Source organism: Haemaphysalis longicornis, unplaced genomic scaffold, assembly GCF_048455015.1.
Source record: "Haemaphysalis longicornis isolate Haplotype H1 unplaced genomic scaffold, Haemaphysalis longicornis Haplotype H1 scaffold_7, whole genome shotgun sequence".
In the NCBI taxonomy this organism is placed as follows: domain Eukaryota; kingdom Metazoa; phylum Arthropoda; class Arachnida; order Ixodida; family Ixodidae; genus Haemaphysalis; species Haemaphysalis longicornis.
In genome coordinates, this window is record NW_027526422.1 from 31958654 (window position 1) to 31980147 (window position 21494).

The following is a 21494-nucleotide window of genomic DNA, read 5'->3' on the forward strand; positions in this document are numbered from 1 at the left end:
GGGCATGTTAGAATCGTGCAAATGCGGTAGCCCTTGCAGTAGTCCTTGTACGATCGACAGCTTCAGCCGGATCCACCCATTGGTTATGTCAGTGGGAGCATTGTGAATAGGTTAGCTTCACAGGAAGTGCACGTGGTACTTGCAGGTGCAGCATGCGGGTGGGCACGGAGCTGCACCCGCGCAGCTTCCCCCAGTGGTGCACCTGCTTCTCCCTCGAGAAGGGTATCAAGGTGCGCCGCCTCATGGTCTCGCCCAACGACGCCCGCCCCGACTGGTGAGCTGCCTGGTCTCGTGTGGTGGGAATGGTGTGACCACTTAGAGGGTGCTGCGCTAGGTCTCTTCTTGGTTGTGCGATCTGCTTCCGTCCGTCCTTGTCAAAAATGTGTGTGGTTCACACTTTTCTGTCTCTCCACAGAAAAGTGAACATAGCACCCGCTTCTTGGCGCTTGGTCATGGAGCATTGTTGGGAAAGCCGCAGTTCAGTGTCGGTACCAGCCCGACCGTGAGTGGAGGGTCTGATGGCATCGAATTCTAACACAGGATAAGCTTTGAGTTGGGTTTCCTTGGAACTGCTTCTGTTCATCGCACAAGAATCTCATTTTTTGTCCTTAGTTTTGGCAATGGTGGGGTTTATAAGTTGGTACAAATGTATGCGCATCCTGCACTTGCTCCTTACCTTACCCTCATTCGGTGTTGTTACCGATTCTCTCATAAAGACAAACTGGGCTTCTTCACCGTGGTTGTGTGCTTTCCAGCTCACGATACAAGCGTGGCATATGTGAAGGCGAAAAGTACTTATGAATTACACCGGCAGTACTTCATGGCTATGTTAGAAACGTAGCTTACATGTACTAAAACGGGAAACTAGGAATGAAGAAGTGCCTCAATGACAATTCTGTGTCTTATCATTGGTCCTCATAAGTTCAGTCATTAATAGCGCCAGGAAAAACACTGTCCTTGCATGGTAACTCCAAGGCAACCCTTGCATGGTGTTATTCAGCAGGAATTTAATAAATCCAGTTTCCCAAAACTATGGTATGTTGTTTCTCAAAAAACGTTGGCATCCTTAACGCTACATGAGAGGCAATGTTTTGAGAAGTTTGTAAGTAGTTCTCAACTAAAGCAGTGTGACCCTGACTTGTTGGGAAGGCGTGGTTGATCAAACTACGAACATAGCGTCCTAATCCAGTGAAGAAAAAAATGTAGATTGGTGCTATCGCTTTTGTGAGCTTTAATTTGGCCCTCCCCATTGCAGGGTGTACACCATTGGTGTGGAGATTCGGCCGGGACTTGGGAGATACACGGGCACCAGCCACGTTGTGCTGTCACCCAGGTTCCTCATTGACAACCAGAGCAGTGCAGTTGTTCAAATTGCCCAGAGGTTTGCCACCAAAGAACTGGTGAGGCGTTCAAAAATTGCAGTGTTGTTATTGTCTTCTTCTCCTCCTCCTCCTCCTCCTTGCTGACTTATCTTAGTGTTTACAGTTTCACCTCTCATATATAACCATTGTTTTGGCGCTCTTTGCCCCAGTTGTCCTTACGCCATTAACATCCAACCATCATCATTCTTCCTCCTCCTCCTCCTCCTCCTCCTCCTCCTCCTCCTCCTCCTCCTCCTCCTCCCCTTCTTCTTCTTCTTCTTCTTGGTTTATGACGAACTCTAGCATTTTCATGACAATGCCTGCTTCACATTCTTCACATAATGAACGTTGTCCTGCAGCTGTGTTAAAACCTTCGTGCAGTCAAACTCCGCAATAACGAAACCGCTGGGGAAAGCCAAAAATTTTGCTTTTGCGGGAATTTCGTTGTGCGAGAATGGAACATAAACAACAGAAAAATCAGCCACAAACCGAAAATTTATTTTTGAAAGTCGGTCATATTACTTTGCAAGCCTTACCTTGGAGCAACTTCACAGCACAGCTCTCACACTACAAGAAGTAGTTCATTGGTAGTCGTCGTGCGCACCTAAGAACGACGGTGTCGTGTCAAACGCATCCAGAACATCCCGCGGGTTCGCCTTCTCTGCACGTTTTTCTCCTTGGCCCTTGGCACCGAGCATGCAAGCGAAATCCAGCTTTTGCTGTTGAACTTTGCCAGACAGTGGAACCTCGTTCCGATGCTGTTCACAAAATAAGTGAGCACCGTTTTGTTGACCTCCAGAAAGGCCACAGCCGTGACTGTTTTGTTTTTGCACGCATGTGCCATTAAACAGTGTAGCCCTTGCTTTTCAAAATTGTAGAGCAAGTTGCATGCGGTTCCAAGCCTGTCGGTGCTATCTTCCCTTCCTCCACTTGGGCCACTGACTTGTGCAATGATGGCTGCCTTATCTTATAGCGATAAAATCTTCCACTTTTGGGCTGGCAGAGGCATCTTAGTGAGAGCAAACTTGTCGATCACCGCTCACACAACAAACGTACGTGCGCTGTTCAGCGGTAGCAGGCTAGCCTAGCTCAAGCCAAAGCTGCGCTGTGAGTCACCATGTGTCACCCCCTGGTGGTGTTGCCACCAGGCTGCCTCCACGGCCGCCTGCTGCACGGTCTTTTTTGTTAACAAATATGGTGGCAGCCATGCAAGCATGCTCAGCGGGCTGCGGCAAAAATTTACGCCCTACAGATCCGAAAAAATGCATTTGAGCACATTTTGGACACTGTTAGCCTCAAATGGGCAGGTAAAATGCCGACAGGACTTGCACCGAATTTCGTTAACGTGGGATCACTTTCCAAAAACATTTCGTTGCCGCAAGGTGGGAAATACATGGGCATCTGTGGACGTTCACCGGGGATCAAAAACTATTTTGTTGCCGCAGGAATTTTGTATTCGTGGGACTTCGTTATCGTGGGGTTCGACTGTACTACTTGTTGTATAAAGGATGACACTTCAGGTACAGAAGGCTTTTACATTTTTGTAGACAGATGTATAGTGTGAAGAGAACGTATTGGCGCCCCTAGAGTGCATGGTGCATTTTCCAGTTGAATGTGAACTTTGACTTCAAATCATCAGTGTGTTTGTTGCATTGCACGTGAGTGAAAGACATTCATCTGCGGTAAAGAAAAAATCGCGAAGATACAGCTGAGAGATAAGAAAGAGTGTTTCAGCTTGACGGCCTTTTTGTTGGTCCCGTGTGAGTCACTGGTTGTACTATGTGCCCTGCCCGCAGCAGCAGTACAGGCATCACATCTCCCTGGCCAAGCCAAAGTCGAGCCTGCCCTTTCACTGGCCACGGGTGGACCTGGACAACCTGCTGTGTGTGCGCCTGGTGGACATTGCGGGCTGCCAGTGGTCGGGCGGCTTCAAGATTGACGAGCTCAACTCCTTCCACATACACATGAGGCACGGTGTCTTTTCTCTTCTGGGTGCGGGGGTGTCGTACACATTTCGAACAGAGTACAGTCTACGCTCGTTACAGCGGATCCGGCAACAACGGACTTTCGGTTACAACAGACCATTTCTGTTGGCTTGTCTGGTACCCATGCATTTTAAATGGAGTCCACTCCGCTCACAACGGACCCGGCTAGAGCAGACTATCGGCTACAACAGACTAAATTTTAGGCGAAAATTGTTTCGACTGAACGTTTATAGCGGACTTCCGCGGGGCCGGCGCCCGGTGTGCTTTTTCGTTTATTTTGGCAAGAAAACTATTATGTCTGGCAACATTGCTGGCAGCCGGGTCGTTGGCGCAGCCAAGCCAAGCCAGTGGCTTTTTTTTTTTGTGCGACCAGCGGCATGAGCGGCAGGGTAGCTGATTTCACTGTCGGATAAATTAAGGGGGGACGCGGGGATCAGATGGCGAAAAGTGACGAAAAAATCGTTTTTTCGGAAGTCACATTTTCGGATAGCACGTTTTATATTCTATGCGTCTACAAAGTTTCCCCGTCGAAAACGATCGCGAAGTGCCAAAGAAAAATATTTACGTCAGCTGAGGTGACAAATTATTTCCGCAAAATGACGAAAAAAACGGCAATTTTCGCAGCGCTGTATCTCCGGAACGACGGCACCGGGCGCCGCCATGTTGGTCGCGTTAGATCGGCAGAGTCTTCAACTTCCGATTTCCTGTCGCTGCTTTCATTGTCGCTCACTCACAAACGCACAAACGGCGGAAAATGAGAGACGGTGAAACCACGGGTGAAACGAAGCAACCGATAAAATCTAACACGCGATTGGCTCTCCGGCCGCGTTAGCTAAGACGGCTCTCCGGATTGGGTGCCGCCATGGCCACAACAAGATGGCCGCCGGGCGATTCGGCTGACGCGCAGTTCGCACGCACTCCGTGTCGCTAATGTTTTCCTCTGTTTCGCGGTCGGCTCGGTTCGCGTTCAGTGGTTTCATGCTTTGCGATTCCGTGCAGTGACGCTATCGTTATCGCGGCGATAATGCTTGAGATCGTGCGCCAGATAGGGAAGTGCGCGGCTCGAAAGACGCATCGAAAACGTTCCCGCGACATCGCCGTGGTGCGTCCTGGAGTGGGAAACTCGGTGCGTCCGTGTACAATTGGTGTTCGTGAAGTGAACTTTTGGACGCATTGCCGTGTTATAAAACGCTTAGTTATTGCTGTGTTTCACAGCGAGCTCGCGAGCTTCAGGAATGGAATGACCGGCTCGCCAGAAGTTGCGGCGCGCGCTGCATTGGCGCGACGTGTTCGGGCAGCGGCCGATAGCGGGATCGGTTGCTATTGCGCGCGAGTAGTAATAATTGATGTACGCAAAGTGTAATTTAATGGCAAAAGTAAAGTTGCTAAACATAGTAAGGTTACCTAAATTACGATCGTGGTGAACGTGCGCGTCGGGGATTGTAGGGAAGGGGGGGGGGGGGGGGGGGGTGCAATGAACCGTCACCCAGCTTATTTGAGAAACTTTTTCCGTGGCTCTAAACTAGTTCGTACAACGAAGTCTGGGATTACAAAATTATATTTTCAGTATTAAATTAATTAGAGAAGATGCCGTAATGTTACAGCGTTTAAAAAAAATTTAATGTCACTATTTTTTCTATTTTTGCAATGTTTGCAATTATAATGTCCATTTTGCAATGCTTTTTTCGCCTGAAGAAGAGCATGGTATTCTTATAATATTAATGTTGTAATTATGTAAAACGAATGTATATTCTGTCTTCAAATAGCTCATCTTATGCGTGTGATGCCCTGATATAATTTTTGACACTGAATAGCCTCATGTACTAAGCTGTAGCTTCATCAAGGTTATGACACCCAGAAATAAGCTAAAAGTCTGCTGGCACATTAATAAAAAAAAAACCATGCCTTACTCTTCATTTTGGAGACAGCTATGCATTAGGCATACATGAAGTAAAATATAGGTACCCTAGTAGCCCATAGTAAACTTTTTGGTACACTCTGCGTAAAACTGGTGCTTCTGCCATCTAAAGGCCTACACATAGAAACCTCCAATGAGCCAGGAAGGCATCCCAGATGCACCAAATCAAAGGGCAAAGGTATGCGAGGTTGTCCCCAAGCAACGACAGCAAGGACTATGCTGCTGGTGCAGTTTGAAAATTGTGACATCATCGTAAACTTTAAGAGCCGTTTTCTCAAAAGTGCATTTTACGAGTTCTTCGTTGCTCGTGGAAAGGATAGCATGGCAATCACTGGGCAGATTTTGACCCTGTCTGTTTTATTTCGATCCTTGAAGAGTTCTGCAGGGCGAGACAGTCTTGGATTTTCATTTTAGGGCCTCGTTATTTTTTAATGTGGAATTTATGGCTAGGTCAATTATGTCCTATAGGTTACAAGTGAAATTATTCTTTTCTCTAAAAAAAATGAAGGGCGTAAAAAAAAATTGAAGACTGTCTTGCCCTGTAGTGTTCTTTTGACTATAATTGAGAAGTATTCAGAACTTCCTAGCATGTGTCAATACCTTGCTAGGCTTTCCACGAGCGGGCAACATGTAAACCTCTGTAACACAAGAACTACTGCAGGTATCATCATGGAATTTTAAATTTCACCATTTGGAGTGCTTTCCAATGTGCTTGCCGAATTTCATCACTCTACGCCAAAAAACAAAAAAGTTCACTCCGATCCCCACGTCCCCCCTTAAGCGTCATTAACGCTGTTGAACACGAGAGAAAACAGGCTGACATAGCCAGAAGTACAGGCCTTTCTAAGCACAGTGTCCGCTGTACCATCAAGAACAAGGCCGCTGCTGATAAACGCGACTCCGGTGAGATTGAAAACAGGGCAATCGAATACTGGTACACTCGGAGTGGTGCACTCGGAGGCGAGTCTGCCCTCGTCAGTTTTTTTATGTAATAAAAAACTCGGGTTCAGTGAAGTTCGGCTTTTATTATTCCCACGCATGCATCATTCCCGTTCCGTTCGGTGAAAAAGGTAAGAAATGCCTCAAGTAGGGGTTGTTCCCCATCCATTTTGTGCAATCTGCCGGTAACCGTGCGCAGTCCAACTGGTCTAACTTTCGATTTTACAGCTGACCGTCATCAGATTATTTCATTACATCTGTTTCAATGACCAGAATAAAATCGCTAAAAATGTGGAATCTGCCTTGAGGGAACGTCAGGCAGCGATCCGATTTGTTTGACGAACGGTTTCGGGAAATCCTGCCTCGTCGTGAGGGGATTTAAAAGAGCCTAGCTAATGCTGATGGGCACGACTGATGTTTTATAGCTGGTTTATAATTGCGCCTAGTTATATTCTTGCGTTATTTGCTCAGCTTATCTTGCGTCTTTACACGCTTGACCACATGCGCTAGGCCTTTTCGAAGTGCCGGTGCTAAGTTTTGGAAACGGTGTTTACGCGATTCTTTGCCCTCGCGCGAACACTGTGCAGAGGTGCTGCAGGCGTGTAGAAAGAACAAAGTGTATATACTATGCATGCAATATCGGTCAAAGTACTCACTGTAGAGCTCATAGCCCCCCCCCGTCGGATACTGCATACTTCGGCTACAGCGGACGTTTTTTTCCGGATTCAGAGGGTCCGTTGTAACGGGCGTAGACTGTACTTCATTGCTTGGTTGTTATGCACAGAATTGTTGCTGTGGAATCTCAAACCAGTGTGTTGTTTTGCCACTATGTGCCGTCTTCTGGAAGTAAGCTTTCATTGTTCCTCTATTACTCATAATACCTCTTTTTTTTGGCTTTCCTCGTAAGAAATGTCAAGATTAGAATGCAGCATCAAGTTGCTGCTTGTTTTTTTATTTGCACTGCCCAAAGAGCAAACAGTGCAAATCAAAGTTTAAATAAAGTAACTGTGAGCCTGGCTTTCATATCATGCAGACTTCGAGTCAAAGATGGTCTGGCTTAGCTTTCTTGAAATCTTCTTTTAACTTCATTTTGTGCTTATCACTTCCGTATTCTTTCTCAACCAGGGACGACCTGGGCAGGTCGCACTTCCTTCGGGTGGAGGTGATCCTGAAGGGCGCGACCTTCTTCATCATCTTCATGGACTGCGCCAAGATCCCTCCGCCACTGCGCATCGACAACCAGTCCGAAGTCTCGGTCACCTTCCACCAGACGAGCGTGGCCAACGACATGCTCAGGGCCACTGTCAGGGCACACACGTCAGGTGGGGGAGCTTTGCGATTTTTGTTCCAAAAGCTGCTGCGGAATAATCTTACTGCTAGTTTAAGCACAGGCTTCGGGCTTGATCCTTTGTTTCATGAGGCGGCAGCTCTTGCCATGTGAAGCCAGCAACTGGTGTCTGTTGCAACTGCAGAGTTGTGGCGGGATTCCTGGCTAGTATAGTCACGTCGCAGTGAATGCAAAATAATAGTGACCGCGTGCTAACGTTTTGATGCAATGAAATTCTGGCACTTGAAGCATACATATTTTATTTAAGCAAAAATATCTGTCGATACGACGTGTTATCACACAAAAATGTGATGAGTTGAAAGAAATGGTATAAAAGCAGTTTATGGAAAGGTATGTTCACTAGGGAACATACCGTATAATGCGGAATATAGGTCGAGGCGGAATATAGGTCGACCCCCTTACCTTGTAGCCGAAAAATGCAAAAAAAAAAAAAAATTAGGTACCAACCATTGTTTTATTGGGACTATAACTTGTTTCGTCTCAGATTACTCATTTAAAACTGTCTGAAGTATCGTCGGACGACTGCTTCTGGCTCGCTGTCGCCCACACAGCAGGTCGTCTTTGGTGCAGTCCAGGGAATTGCTTATGCAGCACTTCTTAAACACTCGCAAGACCATGTCATCGTGAAGCGAGCGCAAAGCATGGAACACTCGTGTGCAGACCGGAGCGACAGCCAGTCTGTGCAGGCAGTCAGCAAACATCTTGGGGTATCCATTCGTAGGGACATCGCACCACACTAGCAGACAAAACTTGCCCCTTTGTACAGCAGCACAGGTGCACAGAGCAGCGCCCATGAAATTAGGACTTCCGAGCGTTGCATACCGAGAGCTGCCCCTTCAGCTAACGCCGCTAGCAACACTTCTTTTGGTGATACCGAACTGGCGCAAGGCGGACATGTCATTGGCCTTGGAAAACCCCCAACTTTTCTTTTAAATGCTGCTGTAAACTGGCACCAAGTGCCTAAACACATTTTGAGCAAGAAGAAAATAGCACGCACACATTCGCTGACAGCGAGAGAAGCAACAAAACAAAGATGGCGTCGAGTCCGATTGATGGTGGTGGCGATGGTGCCTTTGGGGTTTGGATGGGCTCGATGGGCTGCCCGGTCGCCAGATGACAACTGCCAGTGACTGCAATATAGGTCGAGGGGTGACTTTTCGGCTAATTTTTCTGTAAAAAAATCTCGACCTATATTCCGCATTATACGGTACATGTTTTTTGTGTGTGTGTGGTTACGTGATGGCTATATGCATTTTTCACAGTATTAATGTAAAAACTCCATGACTGCTGCTAAGACATTTTTTTAGTGTCTGTAAAGTTCATTCAATGGCAGAACCCATTGAAAACAGCAGGCTTCAGGTTCATTAGATGACACTTCTTAAAAATTTTCACCTCAAGAACAGCTTTTTGTAAGATGTGCTGATGCTTACGCTCCGTTATTTGCCCCCAAATGTCCCTGCAGTTCCGTATGCCTGGGACGAGCCGACGTTGCCTCCCTACATCACTGTGACCGCCCCTGGGGGAATGAGTGAGACGTACGACATGACCATCTTCCGGCCGGGCAAGAAGCTCTACTATGAGAACTTCTTCTACATCGCCTTCTCGGGCACCTTCCTGGAGTGAGTGGCATTGTGCTTCTCTAGCGCGATGCCACCCAGTTTCCCATTCCTGCACATTTTCACTCCTATCCTGATGAGAAGGTCAAGGGATTTACGTGGGACAAAGATGTGCGTGCGAGAAATGTGCTCGCGTGTGAGGCAAAATGTTGGGTAGAATACGAAGAACAACTTTGCTTTTTGAACTGGTTGATTTTCCCTGTGGAGGCGGCACCACCATGCCTGATGTGCTCGGTACATGAAAAATCACAGATGCCCAAGTCAAAAATGTCGGTTGCAGTGAAGTCAACTTGACTCATTCTCACTTCAGTCAGCCTGCGTATCTCTAGTTCATTTAGAGGTGGACTTCTTTTTTAATATAATTGTGTATAGTTGGCACGGATAGATTATTAGGAAGGCTATTATGACTGTTGTTGCATTATTTAGTGTTTGGCTAAGAATAGAGGCTGTGGCATACCGCTTGTGAGTCACGTTTCGCGGCTGTCCTCTTCCGCTGCAGGCCCAGGGCCATGGTGAAAGCTCAGCCTGGCTCAAAAGATGTGAGGTGCCAAGAACTGGTGCTCGATGTTCCTCAGGGCTCCCGTGTCGTCATCAACAAGAAGGTAGGGAAGCTTGTCTTAGCAGCATTGCATTGTGATAGCACCTCTTTTCTCTGCCGCTAGCTTGATCTTTTAATGGAATTTCTCTTTTTCCCTTCTGTATCACTATCGGTGCATGCGCATTACCCACCCTATGGGCAACAAAAAGGCAAGCTTTATCATAAATATTAGAGTGACATCCTTCTATTTATTTAGAATGAGCTGTAAAGGCCCAGTACCAGCAAACATTTTTAATGCGATAACGTCTCTCCTAAACTTCTAGTTTCGATATTTTAGATAATTACCTGCCACAGTGGCTCGGTGGTTGAGGCATTGTGCTGCCAAGCTCAAGGATGTGGGTTTGATAGTGGCTGCGGTGGCTTTTTTTTTTTTTCAGAAAAGTGAAAACGCCTTCGCCTCAAGGTTTCAGCACACGGTCAAAGATCGCCAGATGGTCAAAATTAATCTGTAGCCCTCCCCTACAGTGCGCCTCGTAGCCCAGGTGTAGCTTCGACGTGTTAAGACCTCAAAATTTGAATTTTAAAATTTTAGCTAATCACCAACGCATGTGCCGTAGCCCGAATTTCACATCAGCACTCCCCTCTGTTGCTCATTAGTGGGCTGTGAAACTGTCCTGAAGCGGTGCCGTTCTCTTCCCTCCCTGCAGGAGCTGGGCAAGCGGTCGCAGCTGTGGCGCATGACCTCGACGGGCATGCTGCAGCACGAGGGCTCGAGCACGCCGCGCGAGCCCCGGCCCAGCGCGGAGCCCGGCCGCATGCTGGTGCTGGACATTGCCGGCCTGGGGCCCGAGCCCAAGAAGTACACGGAGCTGATGCTGCGCAAGCCCGACGGCCGCCGCCGCCTCACCCAGACGTGGCAGTTCCGCTCCGACGGACGCCTCGCCTGCCAGCTGCCCGGCATGTTCGTCCAGCCCAGGGACGGCTTCGCGGGTCTTCGCAGAGGTGAGGGAATGGGGGTCATTGTACGTTGTGGGTGAAGCACTTGCTAACGTAACAGCAACAGCAAGGAAACTAAGAGGGACAGAACAGGGAGCCTGTCCTGTACATCTTGTGCATCGGTGTATCCTGCCCTGTGTATGTGTGATAAACCATCTATGATAAACCTTTACCAAGTTGCCCAGCTGTCAATTCCTCTAGATGCAATTGAAGGCCGGTACGAAATCTGCTGAGAGGGGCAGCCTTAAGGGGAGACGCGGGTCTTGGAATCCCGAAATTTGGCCAAAAAATCGATTTTTAGAAATCGCCATTTTCGGAAAGTAGAGCTATTTTTCTACCTGTTAGCAAAATATCCAGACCCAGGAGTACGTATTTGAGCCATAATATCAATTTATAGCACCGACGACCGCTAAAATCGGCCAAGATTCGACGCGAAAATAGGATTTTTTCGACGACTCGCCCCTCGGGTTCTACATGCGCCACGGCGTCCATCTTGGTCTCATTCGAAAGCGCATCTTTTCGTTTTCAATTCCCCGCCAGAACCACTCCGTTTCGTCCGTTGGTTGCGAGTAAAACCGGGGTAGAAAAGAGACGGAATGCGCCGCGTAATTGGCTACTGACTGCACGTGACCGCAGGGCGCAACCTCATTGGCTGGGCGCCGTGGATCGTCTGCTCGGCACTCTCATCACAGTGCAACGGCTCATGTGTTCGTCTATGCGAGGACCGGCAAAAGCCCCGCATGGCGTAAAAATAAAGTAAATATGTCTATCGATAACCGAAAGGAAGAACATGCATTATTAAAAGCGCCTGAAATATGATTTTCTGCTCGTGTGACGACGACTTATCGCGAGAACGGCGCCGAGACGGTGGTAGGCTTAGCGCCCGCGCGGGCTGCCGAGACGATAGCGTAGCGATATGATTACGCCTGCGGGGGCACTAAGGTGCGTCTATCTTTCGATCAGCAGCAAATAGAAAGAAAAGAAATGATAAAGTGGAGGATGCCGCATGCAGACGTCGCAAGGGAAGTGTGTTCATTCTGTTATCAACGATGCCGCGGCGGGTCGGCCCGCACTCCGGCGCGCGCTTCCTCGTCGGCAGTTTACCATATAGATGAGCGATTTGAGAATTATAAATGTTCGCACTGTGCACAATCTGCGTTGGTGACGTGATATACGAGTAGATTAAACCGAAAACGTGGTTATCCCACCTAGCCAAGCGCATGCACGTTACAGAACAGTGGCGGGCATTCCGTTACCAGCCCCTTCGCTGCAACTCATTTCACGCGATGCAAATCCGATTTGATTGCTACAAATGAAGCAGTAACATAACAAAATAAACATTTACAACTGTGGTGCACGATCGGCACCTCAGCCCTAGTCGCCAAAGAGTGACAGCGCGCTGCCAACAGTATAAAAATTGAAGCAACGTTCTGGCTTTGCTTTTGTTCAGTTTTTCTGCCAAGTGCCATCTGTAGACAGAGGATTTCATAATTTTCCCATCAACTGACTTCAGCAAACTTGGTATGCTCGTGTTGAGCGAAAAGCGAGCTACATTCTAGAACCTTTCTTTTTTTCATATGCTCAATAGATAAAACTGTCACTTGTAGTAAAACTTAAACTGCGATTTTCTCGGCTTCCCTTTTTTTGCATATGTGCCTAGCCTTACAGGGGTTTTGAGATAGTTTTTTTCAAAGGATTTCTACAAGTGTTATACCGTTAAATTCGGGATCAAATGAACTGCATGCTGATGCTATTTTAATTGGCTCATTTTTCCCCAAATAAATGTTATGAGTAATAATATGAGCTCATTAAGTTTTCTGAAAACTGTACTTGGCATAATTAGACTAATTTTATCCAATCAACCAGCTTTACAGGAATATAAATAGCTTCAGCGTGCATGGCAGGTCTTAAGCTACACATCCATACCATTTATTTTTAAAAAAAGTTGAATAAAAGTTCCTTAAAGGCCCGTAAGAAATTACTTAATTAGGCTCCAGTGTTTTCTTTATAACTCAGAAAATAATTATACCACTTGAAAACTAATTACATATTTGAAATGAGGAAGACAAAACACATATGCACAGTGATTTTCATTATCACAGACCAATTAATAAAAAAGTTCATTTCAAGACCCACGTCTCCCCTTAATCAAACTCTGCCAGGTCACTTCACTGCGCCTAATGAAGTCCGATGCAGAAGTGTAACTCTCAAGTGCCTTCAAAAATTTTGGGGCGAGGATGCAGAAACCATCTTTGTATGACGCCGGTCCAGATTTCAGAGGTTAGGACGCATTCCCAAGTTATAGTGTGTGCGTGTGTGTGCTTGTAAGTTTTGTTTGTGAAGTTTTTTTGTTGTGACTATTTTTAAAGTTTTTAATGGGTTTAGGCAATCCTAAATACAACTGTGGTGCTGCAGTTGTCTGCCAACATGAGAATGATGGGCAGTGGCGGCTTCGAATCGGCACTTGGTGACGACCGGCTCGAATCAGTCGTGCCATTTCCTGAAGAGGGTGGTAAAATGACAGTTGCACGTTGCACTTTCAGGGAACGATGTGGTGCTGGGCCCCCCGCAGCCTGTGAGCTTTGCCTGCATGGACAATGGCGTTCCCGTGGAGCAGGCAGTGGTGAACCAGAAGATGCGGGGAGGATCGGGGGTGCTCTCCGTGCGGGTCGTCCCCAAGGGCCCCACCATCATGCTCTGCGTCTCGGACTTTGTGCAAAAGGTGCGCAGACGGGTTCGATAGAAGACGCGGCAGTTGCCAACCTGGCCCTTTGTTTCATGCAGCAAAAGCTTTCCACGAGCGCTCCAAGCCTCGACCTCCGACTTCTTGCCGATAAAGGCGCGGAGGAACCACAGCCGCCACAGGTCGAAGGGAGGTTTGGCATGGACCTTGAGGTGAGTTTTCACGTCAGCACCAGTCCCCCGTGACTCTCGTGCTCTTCCCTTCACAATGTGTCAGTATTTCCCGTGGTGCTTAGAGGGGCCATGCAGACAAAATACAAGTTCGTTTTATTCGAAAGATTTGGAGTTTTATACAGTCGAACCCCGCTACAACGAACGCCGCTTCAACGAAATTTCCGCTTCAACGAAATATTTCCAATTCCCCGTCAGCCAGCCATAGAAGTCCATGCAACAAAGTCCTCACCACAACGAACCATTTGTCAGGCTTGCTTTTGCTTCAACGAAATTTTCGATGATTTGGGCTGGGTTTGAACAATTATTTTACAATAAAATAAGCATAGCGCCAGCTATCTGTAACTTTTTATACATTCAGGACGCTTAGTTTCACCGAAAACATGCGCGGTGCGGCCACACCGCCACAAAAAAAAAAAAAAAAAAAAAAAAAAAAAACCTCATAGGCGGACGCCATTGTTTGATGGTGATAACGATGTGGCTGGCCGTCTTTACCAGAGTTACTCTGGTCTTTACATGAGGTGCAGGCCCGGTTCGCCAAGCCGGAGCTACAGCCAATCCGTATCCAGTTGAAATCGCACAAATGTGCTCCGCTGCTGGCGCGGCGCCGTCATGTATGCGTTGTGAGCAGCTGTCCTTGCCGTTTTCCTTCTACCATTCTTAATAGCCAAGAGCAAAAATCATGTTTGCGTGTTTGGTCTTGAAGCCAAGTCATCCTATCTTAGTCATGAGCGCGCAGTTGTGTTAAATGCAAGCGCGCGCGTCTAACCTGCCAAGGTTTAGTAGCTGCCGCGCCGTGTCAGATGATAAGATAACGGCACTGCTCCTGCTACAAGTGAGAGGGGGGCTTCCGACGGCCTAGCAGCTATCTGCAAGTAATCAGCTCGGTGGACACGCCTTGTTGTACAGCAATACGTTTTGCGCCTGCATATCTTCACCCCCCTCCGTAACGCGTTCTTTGGGTGCAGTGAAAGAACAGATAACCATTGGTATGTTCGTTATCCGAATAAACATGACGTTATTGCGCGTCACTCCTTTTTCTAAACATTGTATTATGCTGCCAATGATGCGGAAGCATACGGGGCTATTTTTCTGGCCTTTCCGTGGTGTGTTGCGGCAGATTTCGCCTCAACGAATTTTCGCTTCAACGAAATTTTTCGCACGTCCCGTCAATTTCGTTGTAGCGGGATTCGACTGTAGTGACCCCAGCACTTCTTCAGCACCAAACGATGCTTTATGAAGTAAACAATTTAAGCCAGAATTTTGATTCTCGTGCTGAATTGTGTTTCCTGACGTCTGTGATGATGTATCCAGGACAAGTGCTGAAGCGAACGTAAGCATGCGGACTAGGGATGCAGCAAACGACGGAATACCTTGTCTGCTGTCAGTACTCCTAGATGGCGCCACCAAACCACTCGGGACTGTTGTCCATCTTTGCTTTACTCTTGACTGGGTTTGTTTCTGGATAACGTTTATTATGGTTGATAGTACATGTTTCGGGAAACAGTGGGTATGCTCGACAAACAGAGTCACAGAAGACAGTGTCGGTTATGCCAGTTGGCCAGTGTAAGCTCAATGCGCCAGTCACAATGCCGCTAGAACCAGCATAGTGTGTTCAGTACGCACTGGTGCTTCTATGGTTAGGTGTGTGTTCATAACTTTCATTGTTTATCCCGCCATTCTTACTACTATAAAAAGAATATGCATTAAATTTAAGCGCAAATAGCTCGTTCGGCAAGCTTATAACCTCTGGTAATTTGCATTGGATTTTGCTGGATGCAACCAATAAGCACAATTGCCCATAATACGTCGTAGGTTCTGGTGGGGTAAATAAGCTAGTGGGTTGCATGGCCATTCTTTATTTTCCTAATTATTTAGCTTATTTTAGGGGTGTTTGCATTAAAGGTGGCGTTAGTGTTATTCTAACAAGGCAATATTTCGACTGAACCAAACTCGCATTTTGTCTGCATGGCTCCTTTAAGTGAAGGACGGGGGAAAAGGCCAGGAACCACCTCTTTTAACTTTCAGGGAGAAGTCTTCGCGCTGGCGTGTGAGATGCCTGGGATTGCTGTTAGAATCATAGTTGCGTTGGGAATGCCAGAGTGCACGGCCAGTCTTTGATCATCATCATAATCATTAGCAGCCTACTCAGGTCCAAAGCAGGACAAAGGCCTCTCCCATTGACCTCCAACCGCTCCTGTTATGCGCTGCTCGAGTCCACAGTTTACTCCTGAATTTCTTTATTTCATCCCTTCATCGGTGTTGGTGTCCTTCCCCTTCTTCCAGACCCATCTCTTGGTATCCACTCTGTTACCCTATTGTCCACCGGTTGTTGGTTCGTCTCACTACATGGCCAGCCCAAGTACATTTATTTTTTTTATTTGAACTAAGATATCTTCTACTCTAGTTTGTTCTCCGATCCAGGTAGCTCGTTTCCTGTCCCTTAGTGTTACTCCTAACGTTCCATGGCCCGGTTGAGCCGACCTAAGTTTACTTTCTAGCTGTTTAGTAAGGTGCCAAGTTTCAGCTCCGTACGGCATCACCGGCCAGAGCTCTTCGATGTAGGCAGTTGCGAAGCTCCGCCTCAAAAAACGGCCCACACCTGGACCCCCCCTGCTTTGGATCGTGCATACGGTAGCGCCACCGCAGCCACCGCGCGCACTATCTAAAAAAAACGAACTAATATTCAAATTGACTATTTAACGTTAAATTTTGTTTTAAATGTGCATAATTCTTTATTTTTGTACTTTCCTAAGTTATTTATTGCTTCCTTTACTACGGTTTTTTGTTGCGATTGTTTCTGCATCTGCGCAGCTTTCTCGACCGATTGGCACTTGTGCGGCCCCTCCGGCACAACACAGGTCCGACCTGAAGTACTAAATTTGCAGTTGTCGCTCTTACACTCTATGCCACAAATATTCCAGTAGCTGATCAAGCGGCTCTAAATAATCCTTTCAAGCTTGCATAAAGCCGTGGAAGCGAATTTTTAACTTTTTTTTTGCCGCTGAAAGACCGCAGATGATGCGCAGCAGACAACAATGTACAGGCGATAACTCATCTCGCTGACCACACGGCCGCATTTTTTTTTTTTTTTTTACTTCTCTTGGTTTGAATGCGTGTAAAACATTTGCGAGGCTGAGCACATTGGGCTTCTTCGGCGCTACAAATTTACGCAAGCACCCAAATACCATTTTTTGCCCAGGTCGTCGAGCGGCGAACGACGTTGTATAGTTTGTTTTGTCACTAAGAGATGGTGCCACTGTACGGGAAGATCCAAAACAGTGGACCAATCGTAGGGCCACTTCTGATGCATGGGACCTATGGGGAGTTTCGCAACTCCTACATCAAGTAGCTCTGATCACCGGTAGTATGCACTGGTTGTAGATTTTTCTTTTCAGTGACAGAGGTAGCTTACTTACCAGTCTTTGATATAGAAAACCTATGGCTGCAAAGAAATTCGTCGCATTGTGGCCATAGAGTGCAAAGTTGCTTGGCCTTGAAGTTTTCTTTTTGACATATGCAGGCAGCCTAAGTGAACAAGGCCTTACTTGTGCCGAGTTAGTTACCAGATGCAACTAGATAGGAAACCAGGGTTGTTGCCCCGTAACAACCTTCAGCACTACTGTCTTCAGCACTTTCTTTAGCACTAAGGAAGCCAAGTGGGGGAGGGAGCCACAAGTTGTGCATCTCTTTGGTGCTTCTCTTAACCTGTACTTTGCTGTGCATAAAAGGGATGACAATGCGCAAAGGCTGCAAACCATGGCAGGGATCGGAAATATTTATTTATTTTATTTATTTTCATACCCTAGGGACCCGGGAGGGCATCAACACAAAATATAACTCAAAAATGTGGTGGCAAACTTCGCAGCATACTTGTGAGCTTTCTGCTGTTTGTAAGGGTAAAAAAAGCAATTTGGCTGAGATATCTGGCAGCACGCAACCTCTTTTATGTGAGTTTGTTTACTTTGTTAAAAACGTGTTTCAGGGCCCTTTGAACAGAATGGAAGGAAATGAAGTGAAAGTTGTGAGAGCCACAGTGTTCCTCTGAACCTTGTAAATACTAGGGACAATGTGAGGCCCTGTCTTTACACGCTAACGCACAGCAAATCTAGGCTGATCGTTGCCTCGTTCACCACACATTGGCTGTCGAGGGTGGACCCATCACGGAGAAGTGTGAAGCAAACAAGACAGGGACAAGAGCGACGGCTCGTAGACAAGTACACAGCCGGTTACTCGTTTTCAAAACCTAACTGAAACTACTGCCGCATAGAACTGCTGCTAAAGGGCAGGGACTGCTGCCCAGTGAGAGAGGAACGGAAGCTGCTGCCTTGAGAAAGCGTGGGGGGTGGAGCGCGAGTCTCCACCCCCCCTAATGGTGCCCTGTCTCCTTCCCTCCTGGCCAGCTGAACGTGCACCTGGTGGGCGGCCTGGGTGTGTCGGTGATCAACCACCTGGGCGAGGAGCTGGTGTACGCGGTGCTGCAGAACATCCGGGTCAATTTCCAGCAGAGCCCCTCGTCCCAGATCCTGGACGCCAGCGTGGAAAACGTCCAAGTGGACAACCAGCTGCACGGGGCCGAGCGCCCTGTCGCCCTGTACGTGACGCCCCTGCACGAGCGGGACCGCCAGCGACACCTGCCGGCCATTGTCGTCACGGCCGAGCGCCTACCCCAGCGGGACACCGACGTCGTCATCTTCCAGGTAACAGGTGGGGGAGGGGAGGGTCACTTAAGGGGGCCCCGAAACTCGTTGGGAATACGGTGAAAGAAATGGAGTGGTCGTTAGGTTATCCTTATTTTGAACTCTCGCCGTCAAGATGTCATCTTTCAGGTGGGCTTTCATCACAGAAGAGAATGACTGGGGAGTTAAAGGGTTAAAGGGCCCCAAAACACATTTTGAACACTGCAAAAAAAAATGGAGTGGTTGTTAGGCTGCTCAGCTGACAGCATCTGTGCATGCCGTAACTTTCTCACGCACAGCGGAACGCTCAAAGTTTTGCTGTAAAGTTTGTAACTCCCTTTTATGTATGCATATTTTGAATTTCCCCGCTTAACTCTTTCGTTACCACGGGAAATTGGCCAATTTTTAAGGGTCTAACAAAACATTTTTTTGCGTTGTACATATTGGTTAGGCACATATTGCAGTGACATAAAATGCAGATTATTCCACGCGCTTTCCAACGACACCAGTTTTAATAATGTTTTCCTAAATAATGATTGCGAAAAAAATTATCGAATTCGAAATTTCTCATGCGTCGAAGAAAATAAGAAAACGTAAGTTGTGTACAATAAACCACCAGTAGTAGAAAAAATTGAGAATATACATTTTGTAGGTAGACATTTCAAAAACCCGTCCTAGAAAAAAAATTGAGTTGCGCAGTACATTTGTGAGATATAAAAGAAAATGTTAGCCCGCGTGGTGCCCGTGCCATGTGGTGAAGCCCAACCACTATTTCATATTTTGCTATTTTGGATTGTTCTCTAGAAGAAATCTGGTGGTTTGACATTATTAAAGGCCCAAATTAGCCTCCACGTGATGTAAAAACACCTTGTCGATGATTATGACCGGCACAATATTGAAGGCAAGCAAGCGATGTGAAAAAATCTGCTTGGAGTTGAGAACCAAACTCTTTGGTGGATGTTTGTTGACATTCTGATGATCACTTATCAGTCAGAACTTTCATTTGCGGTTTATCATCATGTTCTGACTCACTATGGTAGCCTTGCTTGCAGGAATAAGGTACAATGCGCTATAATCGTGCCCAGCAAGCTTTCACCACCAAGCCGCCATCGGGCTGTGAAACGAGTTCAGCACTCCGAGCCTACTACATTGCAGCGCCACCTAACAATTTCGAAGAGAAACAAATACAAGGCTGTTGGAGACTGTCAGAATAGACAGTACTACTAAGAAGCGACATTAGACCTCCGGAAATACCCTCGTATGAAACCGAAACTGGCCGGTGAATAGCTGGCGGTGTTCAAGGCCGATTGGAAGCGTTCTCCTCGTCTGAACTGACACCCGACGACTTGGTGTTATCGTTTGACTTTCAGCGGAAGCTCTTATCGCAGAAGCAAGGCGTAGATAAAGTGGAAGCGCGAGCGGCATGCTTGTTTGAGGAGCAGTAGCGGGCAACGGAGGCACCATGGCAAATGAGCTTGTAGTTGGGTAACTGCGTAGTAGCACCAAATATGAATTTCGCAATGCAAAAATGAAACCGAAACTTCTGGAAACTGGTTGAAAATGGCAGGCACACTTGCTAGATATGCGGGGGACCATCAGAAATAAGCCTTGGGAGAATAAAGCTGCCCTTTCTCCGAACCAAAGATCATTAGTGAATAGCTGGGGCTATTTTCAAGTAATTATCACCTCTCAACGCTGTCGGACTGCACAGCTGACCGCATTATTTGGTATTTGACTTGCCGGGAGCCTTTTGACAAAAAAAAAATATTATGGTAATGCAGCCTAGCGATGATCTGCATGCTTTTTTCTCAAGGGCAGCAGCCACGCCCCCTTCCTCAAAAACACACGCACCTCAGCTCATAAAAAACGCCGTCAAAAATCTCCATGTCGCCGGAGCGGGAAAATTTAAATGGATTCTAAAAGGGCACTGCTTAGACTAACCACTGACCGCATTAGGTGCACGAGAAATGACTACAACATGTCGAAATAGGCAATATAAATCATCGATCACCGGTGATCGATTTGAATAGGCGTGGTAACGAAAGAGTTAAAGAGCGCATATTTCTATCCTTCCCTCCCAGTCCGTTTATAACATTGTTGAAGGCACTAGTCCACTGGATTAGGACAATGACTGGCCTGGTTTTGTTTCACACTGACAAACCATTTCCAGTTAAACTTGTCAATAGACAGTGTGGTGGTGCAGTGCTCCCACTGTTGCACCAAACTGTGCCAAGTGAGGTTCCCTGCTTCATCCTGACAAAACAAAATGTGGCAGCAGATGTGTTGAAAGTAATAGCTGCACAAATCGTGCGCAACTTTTGATGAGAAGAGTTTATTTTATGGTAGGCATGTGCGTATATTCGTTTTTCTTTTTTGATTTTCAAATATTTTGGATAATACATTATTGTGTGTTGTAGTCGACCAGAATTGCAGCACTAGAAAATTTGTAAGTACACCATTTAAACTCTTTTTTTTTTTTTAATTAAGGTGTGAATTTTCAGCTGAGTACCTTCAGTCTTCTCACTGTGTTAATGTAGAAAATGAACATCTGCTGCAGTGGGCCTATGTTACTTGTTACTTTTTTGTGGTTGTGTATCTGTTGCACCGATAGAAAGAAAAAAAGCCCACTTTCCATATTCTTGCATTCAGCCTCATCTGCAGGTACTGTAACCACTGCACATAAAATAATCGCGATAGCCAGCGGCTTGCACAGTTATTGTCATGCGTCTGTCGTGTACCTTTTTGGTCAAGTCATTCAGGTAGTTGGGGCCTTTGATAACTCAGTGCTCTTTCAACAGAATGCTGATAGCCATTTTGCTTCCATTTCTGTTTTGTTTATTCCAGCATTTCATTATGCACGTGAAGAACCTTACAGTTGCCTTGGAGGAGCTGTTGATGCTGAAAGTTCTTCAACTCGTTCACCACCAATTTACTGATTTTAGCGACGAAATCATCATTGACAACCAGTTGCAAAGGTACGTTTGCCTTTCATTTATTTCTATTACGTCTCTGCTCAAGAACAAGGGTTTGATTCCCGGCCAAGGCGGGCGCTCTTCTGATGGAAGCAAAAAGAAAAACGCCGGTGTGTTAGAGATTTCGGCGCACATTAAAGATCGCCAGGTGGTCAAAATTCATCCAAAGCCCTCCACTACGGCACACCTCATCGCTTGTGTAGTGTTGGCGTGTTAAATCCTATAATCA

General features: G+C 46.8%; 1 protein-coding gene across 2 annotated transcripts in view; it reads left to right on the forward strand.

Annotated features, from left to right (window-relative positions):
- The window catches only part of Vps13d (vacuolar protein sorting 13D), a 129355-nt gene that overhangs the window by 97196 nt on the left and 10665 nt on the right, over positions 1-21494 (forward strand). Inside the window, exons 62-72 of one of the 2 annotated variants that reach the window (XM_077676610.1) lie at positions 146-274; positions 1256-1400; positions 3158-3330; positions 7329-7525; positions 9014-9170; positions 9667-9769; positions 10413-10707; positions 13245-13423; positions 13486-13596; positions 18018-18314; positions 21138-21268. In XM_077676610.1, the coding sequence (XP_077532736.1) occupies positions 146-274; positions 1256-1400; positions 3158-3330; positions 7329-7525; positions 9014-9170; positions 9667-9769; positions 10413-10707; positions 13245-13423; positions 13486-13596; positions 18018-18314; positions 21138-21268 (1917 nt within the window). The remainder of the gene's footprint in view (positions 1-145; positions 275-1255; positions 1401-3157; positions 3331-7328; positions 7526-9013; positions 9171-9666; positions 9770-10412; positions 10708-13244; positions 13424-13485; positions 13597-18017; positions 18315-21137; positions 21269-21494) is intronic. The other variant, XM_077676611.1, reaches the window with a different exon arrangement.